This window comes from Ornithorhynchus anatinus, chromosome 1, assembly GCF_004115215.2.
Source record: "Ornithorhynchus anatinus isolate Pmale09 chromosome 1, mOrnAna1.pri.v4, whole genome shotgun sequence".
Lineage (NCBI taxonomy): Eukaryota > Metazoa > Chordata > Mammalia > Monotremata > Ornithorhynchidae > Ornithorhynchus > Ornithorhynchus anatinus.
Genome location: NC_041728.1, coordinates 115218313 through 115235351, shown reverse-complemented (window position 1 = coordinate 115235351; position 17039 = coordinate 115218313). Strand labels below are relative to the sequence as shown.

Below are 17039 nucleotides of genomic sequence, written 5' to 3'. Positions count from 1 at the left end.
CCCCTACATCTGATCTTCACAAGCAGTGTGGCTTAATATTTATTCATTCAATTGTATTTATTGAGTGTTTACTGCATGCAAACCTCTGTACTAAGCACTTGGGAGAGTACAATATAACAATAGAGCAAGGGCCTCAGAGTCAGAGAACCTGGGTTCTGATCCCAGTTCTGCCAGATGTCTGCTGTGTGACGTTGGGCAAGTTCTTCACTTTCCTGGCATCAGTTACCTCATCTGTAAAATGGAGATAAAAACTGAGAGCCCCATATGGGATAGGGACTGTGTCCAACCTGACCCCCTTGTATTTTTTTAATGATATATGTTAAGCGCTTACGATGTTCCAGGTATCGTTCCAAGTGCTGGGAGAGATACAAGCTAATCAATTTGGACACAGTCCCTGTCCCACAAGAGACTCACAACCTTAATCCACATTTTATAGATGAGGTAACTGAGGCACAGAGAAGTAAACCAATGCTAAGTACAGTGCCTGACACATAGTAAACATTTAACAAATAACTAAAAATTTTAAAAAATGGAAAAGGCTGCACGTTAGAGCCATCCCTTGCCTGTCTGCCAACCCCTCATCTCTCCTTCTTTCAGCTGCCCCCGAGGCCCCATCAAAGAGGTGTCCATTCAGCTTTTCTCTGCTAATGAAAGTTAGGAGTGGTAACGCGGCTCAATGGAAAGAGCCCGGGCTTGGGAGTCAGAGGTCATGGGTTTGAATCCCGGCTCTGCCACTTGTCAGCTGTGTGACCGTGGGCAAGTCACTTAACTTCTCTGTGCCTCAGTTACCTCATCTGTAAAATGGGGATGAAGACTGTGAGCCTCACGTGGGACAACCTGATTACCCTGTATCTACCCCCGGGGCTTAGAACAGTGCTCTGCACATAGCAAGTGCTTAACAAATATTATCTTTCCTCCAACCCATCCCATTGGCGGCTGCGACTCCCTCCTGGCTCACTGCCTCCCAGTGTGCGCACATCCCTTTGTCAGTGTAAACCTTGACTGGAGGTTTTATTCATCATCTGGACCCTTTTTTGCCCCAGGAGTGTGTCATTGGAGACTTGACCGCCCTAGCTCTTAAACTCTCGGAGGACAGAGGCCGTGCTCTCTTGATGGCAGGGACGGACTTTGAAACCGAGAACCTACGCGAGGCAATGGATTATAACACTGACGATTTGAGCAGTGCCATGTGCACTTTCTTGTCCCCGCTGGTCCTCTTTCCACTGGGGCAGTGGGTGCAAAAGGCGAGTAGGTGGGTAGGGTTGGCAGCACGTCACTAACGAAGTGCCCGCAGTAACTTTACACACAAACCAATTTATAGCCAGACCGAGTGCTGTATCCTATCACCCTGTACCAACAGGCCGGTCTTGCTGCAACCCCTTGCCCACATCCTCCCTCTGAATTCAACTCCCCCAGCCAGTCAGTCATATTTATTGAGTGCTTACTGTGCACAGAGCACTTGGGAGAGTTGGTTAACATGTCCTCTGCCCACAAGGAGTTTACAGTCCCTCCCCTAAATATGACAGAACACTTTCAAAGCCTTATAAGAATTATGTTATTTAATAAGCACTTACTGGGTGCTGAGCACTGTTCTAAGCACTGGGATAGATACAAGGTAATCAGGTTGTCCCATGTAGGGCTCGCAGCCTTAATCCCCATTTTACAGATGAGGTAACTGAGGCCCAGAGAAGTGAAGTGGCTTGCCCAAGGCCACCCAGCAGACAAGTGGGGGAGCTGGAATTAGAACCCACCTCCTCTGATTCCCAAGCCTGGGCTATTTCCACTAAACTATGCTGCTCCTCCAGGAGGTCTTCCGTGACTAAGCCCTCATTTGCCCTACTCCCTCTCCCTTATGCATCACCTATTCTACTGGGATCTGTACCCCCTAAGCCCTTGATATTCACTCTGCCCCCCCACCCCAACCCTCCAGCCCTCCTGTCCAATGCGATAATTTATTGCAAGGTTGGTTTTCCCCTGTAGACTGTAAACTCTGTGTGGCTAAGTTACATATGTACCAACCCTGTTGTACTGTCCTTAGTGCATAGGACAGTACTCTGCATATGCTACGTGTTCAGTATAAACCATCGATTGCTAGGCCAGTGGACCTTGCTCATGTTAGCCAGATGTTTTCAGGATTCCAGATGAGCCCGGCCACCTGCCGCAGGTGGTTCTTTGGTCTGAATTGTTTCGACAGTGATAGCAGTAGGCCCGGCGGAGCACTCCCCCATTTCCGGCCCTTCCATCACCCACCACGGTGAGCTGGAGGGGGTTGGACTTTGTCCTCTCCACTCCTGCCTTACAGCGCCCAGAACATCGCCTTCTGAGATAAAAGTTAGAAAACGGATTGGATGAACGGCCGAAGTTTAACTTTCCTGGCATTTGTGGCCATTTCTTTTCGCACTTGATAATTACGGAGTAAGATTTTTCATTCTTCAGTCATCTAGGGTAGGAATCAACTGCCATCAGGAGTCTTTCCTTTATAAAGGGACTTTATTAGCAAATTTCCCTTTGCTTAACACGCCCCGCTTTTCTTCGGCTGTTGAAATTCTTGCCCTGACCTCCTGTGCTAGGGGTTTTCAACTCTCAAGAACCAGTGACTCTCAGCTCATTTGCCGAATTGCATCGCCAATTTTGCACTCCAGAGTTTCAGTTAAGGTCCTTTATCGGATATTTGGAGTAAAAGCCTTTTTTTTAAGAACTCCATGAATTATTTTGCCGAATATTCTCCCTTCCTTTCGCATTTGGAAGGGGGGGATTTTTCGGTCGTCTGATTGTGTGTTCGCTGTAAACACAGTAACCTGGCTGCCTCTGGAAATTACAAGTGTGGAGTTGTCCTTCTAATCGAATGGTGGTGACGCTCCCTCTAGTGGTTCTCCACCTGACCTGAAAAATGGAAACATTCCAGTCATTCAACAATATTTATTGAGCGCTTACTAGGCGCAGAGCACTGTACTAAGCGCTTCAGGTTTAGATACTTAGCACTTTTATATAATACACAGAGGACCCGGCTCACTCCCTCATCCTGAAGAACCTGTATTCTATGGGAGAGGAGGGAAGGGTGCCCTCCCTGGGCAGGAGTGTGGTGCCCATTGCCCTGACCAGTTGCTCCACACCTTCAATTCCCTCCTCAAACCCCGCCCCCCATCCTCCTTTCCCTTGCCTCTAGTAATTGGCCACCTACTCTGTTGAGAAAATTGGAACCATCAGGCATCCTCTCCCTTCTGCATTGTCCTGACTTGCTCCCTTTGCTCTTCCTCCCTCTCCCCGCCCCATAGCACTTTGTGTGTATATATATATATATATATATATATATATATATATGTGCTATATACATGTGCTATATGTGCTATATATACATATATACACATACATATATATATAAAACTATAATTTTATTTATATTGATGACTTTAGTATTGATGTCTGTTTAGTATTGATGTCTGTCTCCCCCCATCTAGACTGTGAGTGCGTTGTGAGAAGGGATTGTTTCTCTTTATTGCTGTATTTTACTTTCCCAAGCTCTTAGTACAGTGTTCTGCACACGGTAAGCTCTCAAAAAATACGACTGAATGAATGAATGAATGAAAATCTCCCCTGGCCCTCTCCAGTCCCCCTCCCTCCTCCTGCCCCTTCTTCAACTCTCCCATCTTTCCCAGCACTATCTCAAGAGGAGATCTGCTTCCTTCTCTCAAAATCCACCCCCTCCACCTGTGCATCTGACCCCAGCCCTTCACACTTTATCAAAACACCTGTACCCTTCCCTTCTACCTTCCCTAATTGCCATCTTCAGCTTTTTGCTCTCCATTGACTTCTTCCCCACTGCTCTCAAACATGACCATGGCTCCCTTATCCTAAAAAAAAAGAAAAAAAACTTCCCTGAGCTTCCTTCAGTTACTGCCCCATCTCCTTCCTACTTTTCTTCAAATTCCTTAACTTGTCTACATCTGCTGTCTCAAGTTCCTCTCCTCCAATTCTCTCCTTGACCCCCTCCGTTCTGGCTTCCAACCCCCTCATTCCACAGAATCCTCCCTCTCAAAGATCATCAGTGACCTCCTTCTTGCCAAATCCAACAGCCTCTACTCTACCCTAATCCTCCACGACCTCTCAGCTGCCTTCAACATTGTGGACCACTCCCTTTCTCCTGGAAACATTATCCAACCTTGGCTTCACTGACTCTGTCCACTCCTGGTTCTCCTCCTTTCTCTCTGGCCGCTCATTCTCAGTCTCTTTTGCAGGCTCCTCCTGTGCTTTCCGCCCCTTGACTGTTGGTGTCCCTCAGGTTTCAGTTCTAGATCCCCTTCTATTCTCCATCTACACCCACTCCCTTGGAGAACTCATTCGCTCACACAGCTTCAACTACCCCCTCTAGGCAGATGAGTCCCAATTCTACATCTCCAGCCCTGAACTCTCTCCTCCTCTGCACTCTTGCATTTCCTCCTGTGGTGGCTCAGTGGAAAGAGCCTGGGCTTGGGAGTCAGAGGTCAGGGGTTCAAATCCCAGTTCTGCCACTTGTCAGCTGTGTGACTTTAGGCAGGTCACTTAACTTCTCTGTGCCTCAGTTGCCTCATCTGTAAAATGGGGATTAAGACTGTGAGCCCCACGTGGGACAACCTGATCACCTTGTATCCTCCCCAGTGCTTAGAACAGTGCTCTGCACACAGTAAGCGCTTAAGTGCCATCATTATTATTATTATTGCTACCCCAGAGCTTAGAACAGTACTTGGCACATAGTAAGTGCTTAACAAATACCATTATTATTATTACTGACATCTGGACTTGGGTGTCCTGCCATCACCTCAAACTTAACATGTCCAAAACAGAACTCCTTATCTAACCAAGGTTAGAAAGTGTTTCCACTTTCCACTATCCACATTGTATGTACTTATCCTTAATCTTTTATATATATATATAGACATATACATAGATATGTCTATATATATACGTGTATATCTATATATATATTACTGGCTGTCACCCCCTCTATGCTCACTGTGGGCAGGGAACGCATCTACCCACTCTGTTGTAGTGTACTCTCCCAAGCTGTTAGTACAGTGCTCTGCATGCGGTAGGCACTCAATAAATACGATCGATTGATCGATAAGAATAGCAGCAGTAACACTTTCCTGCTCCCACGTTTGTGCAGGCAGCGAAAGCCTCGGTGCTTGGTGAATGAGTTCAGAGCGGGCTCCAGGACCTTTTCTAATCCAGTCTCCTCCTCCAGCTGACCCTGCCCCTCCCCCAACCCTTTTTCCTTATTCACTCTCCACCCTCCCGTGCCGCTCTCCCCCCTCAAATGCTCAGCGAGGAGCCACTGTCCAGACAGTAAATCTTAGACTGTGAGCTGCCACGCTCCTGCCCCCAACCAAGAGACAGAGACCATATCTAATTCCCACCTGTGTGTTCTCTCCCACAGCGCTCTGTATAGTGCTCTGCACCCAGTAAGCATTTAATACATTCTATTACTATCACTACTACTAGCAAGCGTGGCATAAGCTGACCCAACCAGACCTCCTCTTTTTCACCATGCCATTTTCTTCCTACCCGTCCGGCTGCTGATGACTTGATTTTTCTCTCTCGCCCCTGTTTTGGTGTATCGCTTTAGAAAACCATATCACCCTAAACTGGAAGCATTCATCAGTCACATGGCAAGGGGAACGGAAGGGCTGCTGGATGGTGCCCTGAGCAGCCTGCCTCTCTACCCCAGTCACCCCTTGTGTGAAATGGGAGAACTCACCCAGACAGGTAGGAGCCACAGCACCGGAGGCGAGGTCACTCGCCCATCAGCATCTCTTTGGGATCTGGGGTTCCATCATTTCGGTTTCACGGGCGTACACTCCAAGGGCTGAGCTCCCGGACTAGAGAATCTCAGCTGGACATCCAGGCTCCAAGCCTGGCCGGTCATCGATCCCACCCCCAACCGGATTCCACACCGGCCGGAGGAGACCATGTCCTCTCTGCAGCCCGTTGCTTCCCGAGACTATATTCTCCTGCAAGAGAAAAGGCCCCAGGGAGCAAACAAATGGGTCCTCTCTGGTTTCAGGAAGCTCTATTTTTGTCAGGAGCTAATGGCCGAAATATAAGACAAGGGCCTAGGTGTACACCTTCAGAAAATCATTCCTGGGACTTTCAAGCTCCTAATTTACGACAAACCTGGAAAACCAGGGGCATCGATCAGCCCGGTTTGTAAAAATAGGTTCTGGACAGCTGGTTGGCGGCCACAGCGGGGTGGGAGTTGAGAAGTCCTGAACCCCGTGCCCGAAGGCCAGGGCTCCAGAAGGCCCTAAGTTGGCCCAGCCCCCTTTCTGTCTCCTACCGCTCCCCCCGCATTCCCACCACGCCCTCCGGGGCCAGGAAGCTTGTGCCAAGAACGGAACCGGTCAGGTTGGCAGGGCCCGGCCGTAGGGTGTGTTGAAGAAATGGTTTTCTCTATACAGAGGGAGACGTTTAACTTGAAAAATTAGGAAAATCCCCAGGGTTGTCCCGCACTGACCGAGTTACATCAGATGCCGTTTTGTTGTTATTTTTTTCCCTTAGTCCCAATACTGACCAAAGCTTTCCGTTGTCGTCCACGATAGGGGTCGTGCAGCATTTGCGAAATGGACAGCTGTTACGGGACATTTATTTAAAGAAGCACAGACTCCTACCTGACGACTGGACGGCCAAGCATCTTTACCTGGAGACGACTGGAAAAAGCCGAACTCTTCAGAGTGGGCTGGCCTTGCTCTACAGCCTCCTCCCTGACTTCGACTGGAAGAAGATTAACTTTAGGCACCAGTGGAGCACCATCTTTTGCTCCGGCAATTGCGACTGCCCGATGAGAAACCATTATCTGGAAGAGGAACAACGTCGCCAGTACAGCTTGCGTGTGAAAAACAGCCTTTTGGAGAAAACCTACGTGGAGATGGCCAAGATAGTCGGCATTCCCACGCGGCAGCTGAGAGCCGCTAACCCCATCGATTCCATGCTGTGCCATTTTTGCCACAACGTCAGCTTCCCCTGTACCAGAAATGGCTGCATCGACCTGGAGCACTTTAAGGTGATCAAGACGCATCAGTTAGAGGATGAGAGAGAGAGACGGGACAAGAAACTGTATTTCAAGTACGCCCGCCTCGCTTCCCACCCCATCCTCAACCAAACGGTTAACCGCCTGCAGCGCATTGCCGGAGGCAGCAGAGAAGAGGTTTTCGTCCTCTATTCCGCCCACGACGTCACCTTGTCGCCAGTCCTCAGTGCCTTGGGCATTTCCGAAGCCAGGTTTCCACGATTCGCTGCCCGACTGGTCTTCGAGCTCTGGCAGGACGGAAAAAACCCCAGTGAACACTTCGTCCGCATCCTCTACAATGGCGTGGATGTCACTTACCATACCTCTTTCTGCCAGGACCACCACAAGCATTCCAACAAGCTCATGTGCCCCCTGGAAAACTTGGTCCGTTTTGTCAAGAGGGACATGTTCACGGTGTTCAACAGCAGCAGTTACTATGAGGCGTGCCACAAGAGAGAATTTTAACAGGGAGTCAGTTGAGCTTTCACAACAGCTCTGCGTGTGTGTGTATGTGTGTGTAGAGGAGGGGTGAATCCACCCTTCCTCCCCTCTTCCAGATCTCTGTTTCCACCGCTAAGAGTACGCAAAGGTAGTGCTTTTAAAAACCTTTTAGGGTCTTAGTTCTTGTCCAGATGGGTAGTCTTTGTGGAGAAGTAAGTAATTTGCCACGAACCCCGGCTCACGGAGGAACAGTGGTGCACAGTTGCTAATCGACTTAGCTCGAAAAGGGAGGCGGGGTTTCTTCTCTGCCAGAAGACCTCTGGGTTACCTCAGGCACTCTGGTTTGAGAGGTCAGATTCTGCTCGTTGTCTGCCAGGATCCTGAAGTGATTAACACAGACAGGCAGCCCCCGGCCCCTCATTCGAATTGATTTGAAATCTCCCCCAAACGAGATGCCGGTTACAACTGTCCCCAAAGGGAACATCATTTCCGTTCCTCGTCTGCCAGGAGGCCAATTTCTTAAAGAGGCGGATGTTTGGGAAAGGGTCCACCGCGATCCTGATGCTTTGATTGCACTTTCAGCACTTTCACAACAACCTGAACGTCCGCGAGATCTTAGCATCGGCTCCTCCCTTCTGCGTGGCCGGACACAGAATTCTTAGTTCGTAAGGAGCGATGCAGAGCAGTAGCGGGAGAGAGGGAGCCATAAATGAGAGCCAAGTTCGATGCTAAAATTCTTAGGATGTTTAAGTTTTAGCATATTCAAGGCCATGAAAAAACAGACTGTGGTACAACCTAGTTAAATGTCTTTCAACTCTGCGTTTAGTCGAATTGCTGTTTGAAGCAGAAGGAGAGTTTGGATAAAATTTTCATTGTCCACTTGGTACTTTTATAGTTTAGGAAAGTATTTTCTAAGACCTGTCTTCTGAGCTGTCTGTAGGTACTTCTTACTTGTTTGGTTTACAAAGGGCTATGAAAAGCTGGTTTTTAGGCACTTCCCCTTGACCGATAAGCTTGAACAAAAAAGAGCATCGTTGGGTAATTATCCAAACGGTAGAACTGAATCGGTCTTAGAACTGCTTTCATCTGTTAGAGTAGTAAGTTCTGATTTTATTGTTAATGCAAACGTTTGGAGAAAGTTTCTTTACTAGAGAATTAAATAATTTTGTAATGATGGATTTTTTATGTTTAGAAATTATTCTAATTTAGTCTGTGATTTGTGAGCATAGGTGCTAGAGGAAATGTAACCTGTAAGTGAGAATCCCTTCTCTCACTGCCATTCCACCCTTTTCCTCTCTTTGCCCAAAGCTGCCTCTGAATCCATTTGTTTGCATTAATAAACGTTAATTTTGTTTCTACGACTCGCTGAGCGCTGTGTCGTCTTGCTGTACTTTTTAACCGTTTCATTCCGTGAGTCCCGCCCTCCGTCGGGAGCTCCGGGGGTATGGGGCAATGATCACCCAGAGGGGGATCCCCCCCCCCCCAACTGCCTGATTTTTCCGAGAATGGGGCTTGGGCCAGCCCTCACCTAGGAGTGCCTTCTGGGGACCTGCAGCCTACTCCCTGGTGCATCCACTTCCAGGCACACTGAGGCAGGAAATGGGAACGGAGACAATTTAGCCATGTTGTCAGGGGAATCATGTACCTGCTGTATAAACTAATGATAACAATTGGGGGATTTAAGTGCTTACGATCCACCAAGCACTGGGGTCAATACAATCCAATATAAGACTGTGTCCAGGCTTGAATGGATCCTTGAAGCATCCCTACCCACTGAAATCAGCCTTGGCTTCTGCATGCCAACTCCAGAGCGCATTGCCCTACACAGGGCAGGGATGAGCGTTCCTTAAAGTGTTTCCGTGGGAAAACCATGCCGTCCAGGGTGGGCAGGGGGAGAGCGTAACCTCTTAGAGAGGAATGTGGAAAAAGGCTCTGGGGGAGGGGGAAGGGTGCAGAGGAGTTCTCTCCCTCTATGCTGTAGGTAGGGAATGGGTCTGCTAATTCTGTTGTACTCTCCCACGTGTTTGGTACAGTGCTCTCCTCATCATTCACACTCAATAAATACAGTTGATTGATTGAGTTTGCAGGCTGGAGGTGGGGTACAACCAAAGGGAGAGGGATTGAAAGGCAGATGAGGTAAGGAAATGCAGGATTGTGATTACCCCCAGGACAAGCGGAACAGGCATCAGAGCCTGCCATCCTGTTACTATTCTTATTATTATCATTATTATTATTATAATATTTAAGTGCTTACTATGTGCTGGGCACTGTACTAACTAAGCTCTGGGGTGGATTCAAGCAAATGGCATTGGATATAGTCCCAGTCCCACTTGGGGCTCACTATACTATAAGCTTGGAAAGTACAATCCATCGATAAAGACAGACAAACCCTGCCCATACCAGGCTCACAGTCTAGAAGAGAGGAGAGAGACAGCAAACAAGTAAACAGGCATCAATATAAATAGAATTATAGATGTATACATACCAAAACAAGTAAACAGGAAATAATATAAAGAGAATTATACTTATGTACATATATATATACACACATAACTATAATTCTCTTTATATATATATATATATAAAGATAATTATACTTATGTACATATATATACATAACTATAATTCTCTATATATATATGTATACACAAGTGCTTTGGGGCAGGGAGAGGGAGGTAGAGAAAAGAGAGCGAGTTGGGGTGATTGGGAGGGAAAACTGAGGAAAAGGGTGAGGCATTGTCCCTGTCCCATGTGGGGCTCACAGTCTCAATCCCCATTTTACAGATGAGGTAACTGAGGCCCAGAGAAGTGAGTGGCTTGCCCAAGGTCACGCAGCAGACAAGTGGCGGAGCGGGAATTAGAACCCATGGCCTTCTGACTCCTGACTCTTGAGCACCGTATCCACTATGCCATGCTTTTCTCATGGACCTCAGCTGACTTGAGGGCCACCCCTGCTGAAAGACTGCAGGCTCTAACCAGCTCTGTTGGCAGGGATAGTGAGGTGACCAAAGTCGCCCCAGCTCAAAAGCCCAGTCTTGAGCGCTAAGCATTTCCCTCCACTATCAGCGGCCCCACCTCTGAGGACTCCTACCAGTTCCCTGCCTGTCCCTGGCTCGGCCCCCAGACCCCACAGCGTACTACGATGAGGGTGCTTCCCTTGAGGGAATCTGCCATTTCTCAGCCCTGCGGCTGAGAAGAACTTCCTTCAGGGGTAAATGGATCTTCTGTTTTTATTAATGAAAAGAAAAATACATTATGGTATTTGTTAAGCACTTACAACATGTCAAACACTATTCTAGGCGCTGGGGTAAGCAGGTAGAACGGTCTTACGGATTGAGGTTGTTGATGCTAAGTGAGTTTGGTGCAAATGAATTGAATTGCTTTATTCTTTGGCTGTTCCCTGTCTTCAAAACAAAAATTATCCATTCATCCCCCTCTCCCTTCCCAGCACCCCTCCTGCCGTCACTCCCTGTGTCAGTGCTCTGGAGATGAAGAGAAGAGGGAGGTGAAAAGGAGACTGGTTTCAGAAGCCCCAGAATGGGGATAGACAGTCATGGTTGGTTTTTTTTGTTGTGGTTAATGGCAAGTTACGGGGAGAGGAGTGGGAAGGTGGCGAAGAGAAGAAGAAGGAGGAGGAGGTGGGGCATATAAAAAAAAGAATGAAAAGCAACATGGTGTAGGGGATAGAGCCTGGGCCTGGGAGTCAGGGCATGGGTACTAATGCTGGCTCCGCCACTTGTCTTCTGTGTAACTTTGGGCAAGTCGCTTCACTTCTCTGTGCCTCAGTTACCTTCTTTGTAAAATGGGGATTGAGGCTGTGAGCCCTTTGTGGGACAGGGACTGGGTCCAAACTGACCACCTTGTATCTACCCCAGCTGCCAACAAAACAGTGCTGGTGCATAGTAAGCACTTAAATACCATTATTCGAATCCAGGCTCTGCCACTTGTCAGCTGTGTGACTGTGGGCAAGTCACTTAACTTCTCTGTGCCTCAGTGACCTCATCTGCAAAATGGGGATTAAGACTCTGAGCCTCACGTGGGACAACCTGATTACCCTGCATCTACCCCAGCGCTTAGAACAGTGCTCTGCACATAGTAAGTGCCTAACATAGTAAGTGCCTAACAGTGCCTAAGTGCCAATATTATTATTAATAATTACACAATGACTTACAGTGCCACCAGGAACTGAAACTGCAGCAGAGAAACTTGGCAGTAAGTGGTAGCGAGGACGTCGGGTCCACCTGTCACCTTTTCGCCCACCTTCAAGAATCATCACAGGGTAAGTGGAGGCAGTGACTTCATGGCAGCCCCCGCCTTCCCTCAGCCAAAACCACTTCTTCCCTGGGAGCCTTCCAATTTGGTGCCAGCAGACCACAAGCTCCCGGTGAAAGGATCACCTGCCACGCCAGAAAGGGTCTTTAAACACCTCTGTAGCCAAGGGTCCTTTCTGACATACAGCAATGGGAATGAGCCAGCATCAGGGGCCCTGCTGGGCTAAGCCCACCGTCAAGCACCAGGTTTGTGTACGGGGGACAGCATCAGGGCCACCTGACCAGATACACGGTAGCCAGATAAAGCCAGTGACCACTTACGTCGGTCCTGTCAAGGGGTTGGTTGTAACAGGGTGTGCACTCTTCCTACTCCCTGTCCTCCTTGGCTGCTCCTCCATCCATCTCTGCGGCTCCCCCAAAAGCCCCTTAGTCCAAACCCATCGGCAAACTTCACGTTACTGGCATCCGGCCACAGCCTCCCTGTCTGTCCCTCTCCGCTCGGGACCCTTACAGCCCCCTCCGTACAAGACCCCAGAGAGCCCCAGGGTTGGGCAGGAGGGGACCAGAGTGGGGCTTAGGGGAGGAGAGGACAGCTGTGGTCATTCATTCAATCGTATTTATTAAGCGCTTATTGGGTTCAGAGCACTACTAAGCACTTGGAAAAGTACAGTACAGGAATAAATAGAGTGACAATCCCTGCCCACAATGAGCTCACAGCCCTGGCCTTTGTGGCCAGCGGCCCTGCCCCAGGGCTCCGTCCCTTTTGGGGTGGGGAAATCCATGGTGGAATCATGAAAAAGGGAAGGGATGTCGGAGAGTTGTTTTTAAAGGGGGGGGGGTGGGTTGGGAGCTCTGGGCAGGGGCGAGTCAAGGGGACAAAAGTTTCAAGGGGGATTGGGTGGAGAAAATTGAGTCAAAAGGCTTACCTGGACTGCAGCTTTGAGGACAGAGCCAGGCCCACATCTCGTCTCCCAGCACTTAGTTTAGTGCTCTGCAGGCACCAGGTGGTCAGTGAAGTACCCCGGGTGCAGAAATCTGATTGCAGATGTACCTCAGGATCCTTAAACCTCACTTCCAAAGCTTCACCTGATTATGGCTGTTAATCTCTCAATCACTCGATCAATCTGATGGGGCTCTGCCTGGTGGGAGCAGTTAGCTCAACAGTCCAGACCGGGAGAGGAGCACGGCCCCTCCCTCTCCTGTCTCCTCTCGGTATTTGCTTTTAACCCTCGAGCCCCATGTCCTGCTGGAGCTCCACATCCCTCTATCCCAGCAGAAGGGAGGCAGGAAAATGGGCCCGGGGCCCTGGCCGGTACCCCCCGGGTGACAAGATTGGGCCTGCCTTGTGGCCCTGTGCCGGGTGGCCCGCCTTGCCTCCTTGCCCACCCGGTGGGGCAGGCCGGGCTTTACCCAGCTGCATCCTCCTCCCTTGCCACTGTCAGCTCCAACCGACCTCCCTCCGCCACCTGCTTCCAACTCCAACCCCTCAGCAGCAGCTCCCCGAAACACATCGACCACGGTGGCTGCCTCTAAGCACCGCCCCCGAGGGAGACCCCTGGGAACTCTGGCTTGGCGCAGGTGGCCAACACCCCCTCTTGGAAGCGACGTATCTGAGGACGCCGTGCCCTGCTGGGCAGATGCAGCTCTGGGGCCCGCAACAGGAAGAGGCCGAGTGGGTCAGAGACTAGAGAAGGAGCCGGGAGAAGCCCACGAGAGCTGGCTACTGTCGGGGGCTGCAGGCCAGAGGGGCCCAGGGCTCGGGAACAGCTGCAGCGGGCCTAGTAGGCCTCAGAGCCGCCGCCGGGTCAGGGTGGGGGCAAGGAGGTGGCACTTGGGCATTGGTTGGGGCCAATAGAGGGGGCTTAGACAGGTCAAAGCATCCCGATTTCCTGCTATCTGGGGCCACGGGTGGGGCCTGGATCCCGGCATCTGGCTGCCAGGGTCCTGGATGACCCTCTAACATTGTCCCGCCTATGGCCTGAGTGGAGGCTGTGACACTTATTGCTTTATTTGAAAAAAGAATACAGGGTGAAGTAAAGAGGGATGATTTGGGGGGGGCCTGAAGGTCAAGAAAGACCCTAGGCATAATGGAGGGGGAGGACTGAGGAGAGAGGGGTTGGAAGACGTGCCCAAATTTTTACTTCTCTGAAGGGCTCCATGATCATGTAAACTAGAGAAGCAGCGTGGCTCAGTGGAAAGAGCCCGGGCTTGGGAGTCAGAGGTCATGGGTTCGAATCCCCACTCTGCCACTGGTCAGCTGTGTGACTGTGGGCAAGTCACTTAACTTCTCTGTGCCTCAGTTACCTCATCTGTAAAATGGAGATTAACTGTAAGCCTCATGTGGGACAACCTGATCACCCGGTATCTACCCCAGCACTTAGAACAGTGTTCTGCACATAGTAAGCGCTTAACAAATACCAACATTATTATTATTAAAGGCCTCCAGCCAGTAGCTTATTCACTCAAACAATTAATCAATTAGGGGAAGCAGCATGGCTTAGTGAAAAGAGCACAGGCTTGGGAGTCAGAAGTCACGGGTTCTAATCCCAACTCTGCCACTTATTAGCTGTGTGATTTTGGGCAAGTCGCTTAACTTCTCTGTGCTTCAGTAACCTCATCTGTAAAATGGGGATTAAGACTGTGAGCCCCACGTGGGACAACCTGATTACGTTGCCTCTACCCCAGCACTTAGAACAGTGCTTGGCACATAGTGAGCACTTAAATACCATTATTATTATCATTATTTATTCAGTCCTTACTGTGTGCAAAGAGCACTGTACTAAGAGCTTGGGAGAGTACAATATAACAATAAACAGACATTCTCTGCCTACAACAAGCTTAGTAAATGTGATTGACTGAATGAAGCAGCCTGGCTTAATGGATAGAGCACAGGCCTGGGAGACAGAATGACCTGGATTCTAATCCTGACTCTGCCACGTGACTGCTGTGTGACCTTGGGCAAGTCATTTAACTTCTCTATGCCTCAGTTGCCTCATCTGTAAAACATGGAGATTAAGAGTATGAGTCCAAAATGGGACAGGGACTGTGTCCAATCTGATTAACTTGTATCTACCCCAGTGCTTAGAACAGCACTTGGCACATAGTAAGCACTAAATCAGTACCATAATTATATTATTATTAGTCTTGCTTGGTATTGTGATATTTACTCTGTACCTAATGCCTGTGCTTTCAGATCTGATCTTGTAAATCAGATTGTTTCCACCTTCACCAAGTGATCCCGGTATTTCATTACATCGGAATTATTAGTACAACTCTCTTGGCCGTTACTTGTTTTTGCATTGCAGATTCACTTGCCTGGTCAATCAATCGTATCTATTGAGCACTTACTGTGTGCAGGACACTGCACTAAGTGCTTGGGAGAGTATAACACAACAATGTAACAGACACATTCCCTGCCCACGACAAACTTCCAGTCCAGTGGGGGAGACAGAAATTGACCTTGGGCAAGTTATGTAACTTCTCCTGGCCTCAGTTTCCTCATCTGTAAAATGGGGATGAAATACCTGTTCTCTCTCCTACTTAGATTTAAAAAAAAAAAATAGCCAGGTCAGACAGTGTTCCTTCCCCATATGTGGTTTACAATCTAACACGTTGCTATTGTTTTTGTCTGTCTGTCTCCCCCGATTAGACTGTAAACCCATCAGTGGGCAGGGATTGTCTCTATCTGTTGCCGATTTGTACATTCCAAGCGCTTAGTACAGTGCTCTGCACATAGTAAGCACTCAATAACTACTATTGAATGAATACAATGCCTGGCACAGAGAGCACTTAAATACCACAGTCATTATGACTAGAGATCATGGCTTGAGGTCCCCTGTGAGCCACTTTTAGTTTGGGGGTGGCAGGCAATGTTTAGGGGCACCTGGAACATAGTAAGTGCTTAACAAATACTACAGTTATAATTATTACTGTTCTCCATTCGGGGTGAACAGTACAGTGTTAAAAAGGACTGCTCCGACGCCCGGGAGCTGCAGAGCCGCGTTGCTGCTGTCTGCCTCTACAGCGACCCAGTGACCAACTTCCTAAACGGCCTACTTGTGTAGGAACCATTCGATGGGATTTATTAATAACAATAATAATGATAACTGTAGTATTTGTTAAGTACTTACTATGTGCCAGGCACTGTACTAAGCGCTGGGGTGGATTCAAACAAATCAGGTTGGACACAGTCCCTGTCCCACGAAGGGCTCACAGTCTTAATCTCCATTTTACGGGAAAAGGGAACTAAAGCCCAGAGAAGGAAAGTGACTTGCCCAAGGTCATACAGCAGACAAGTGGCAGAGCCGGGATTAGAACCCATGATCTTCAGATTCCCAGACTCGTGATCTTTCCACTACACCATTTATTGAGTACCTACTTCATGCAGAACACTTTACTAAGTAAATCCCCTCTCTGTTCTTCGCTCCCCCAGGAGACCTTCCCAGTTAATGATTGTACTCTTTCACATGCTTAGTACAGTGTTCTGCCCACAGTAAGCACTCAATAAATTTATTCATTCAATCATATTTATTGAGCACTTACTGTGCAGAGTACTGTACTAAGCGCTTGAAAAGTACAATACCATGGCTTGCTTGCTTGTTTGATTGCTTGGGAGGGTTCAAAACAGAGTCGGTAGACAAAATCTGCACCCATAAGGAGCTGAAGCAGCATGGTGTAGTGGATAGAGCTCCACTCCATATGCCAGGGTCAGAAGGTCATGGGTTCTAATCCCAGGACTGCCACTTGTCTGCTGTGTAACCTTGGGCAACTCACTTCCCTTCTCTGGGCCTCAGTTCCCTCATCTGTAAAATGGAGAGTAAGACTGTAGGCCCCATGTGGGACAGGGACTGTGTCCATCCTGATTCGCTTGTACCTACCCCAGATCTCAGTACAGTGCATATATTAAGCACTTAGCAAATACCATTATTATTATCATTATTCTTTAAGTGGATGTAAGACTCCCACTGTCATCAAGACCCATACTTATATTGGTTTTCATTAGCCGTTCTGGCCTGCGCCCTGTGCCCGAGTAGACAGGAGTGCACATTGTGAGAAGGTTGGCTAGAGTACAGGGGCAGCCGGTAGCCAGGAAACAACGTTTCAGGGAACCTCTTCTCAGCAGCACTGCCAACCCCCCTTCTTCCGGTTCACACACCATTGTTGAATGAGACATAACCACTCTAACGACCGCTAGTGTGGCCTTTGGCGTTGAAGCAGAATCTATCTGTGCTCCCTCTTAGCAGCTGGCTCCTGCTGCAACCCCAACTCATCTTTTTTCATGGTAT

The 17039-nt window shown here is 48.7% G+C and overlaps 1 protein-coding gene and 1 long non-coding RNA gene across 6 annotated transcripts in view; one reads left to right on the top strand and one right to left on the bottom strand.

The window, feature by feature from the left end:
- PXYLP1 (2-phosphoxylose phosphatase 1) overlaps positions 1-8844 on the top strand; it is a 94595-nt gene extending 85751 nt beyond the window's left edge. For all 5 annotated transcript variants that reach the window (XM_039912762.1, XM_029061847.1, XM_029061848.1 and 2 more), the window contains 2 exons: positions 5603-5742; positions 6576-8844. In XM_039912762.1, coding sequence (XP_039768696.1) covers positions 5603-5742; positions 6576-7507 — 1072 coding nt within the window. In that variant the 3' untranslated portion in view covers positions 7508-8844. The remainder of the gene's footprint in view (positions 1-5602; positions 5743-6575) is intronic.
- Positions 2472-3868, bottom strand: LOC120638526. Its single transcript, XR_005660222.1, has 2 exons — positions 3769-3868; positions 2472-2883 (listed from the first exon to the last, which is right to left on the bottom strand). It is a non-coding gene; the product is annotated as an uncharacterized LOC120638526 (long non-coding RNA).
- Positions 8845-17039: the final 8195 nt, after the last annotated feature.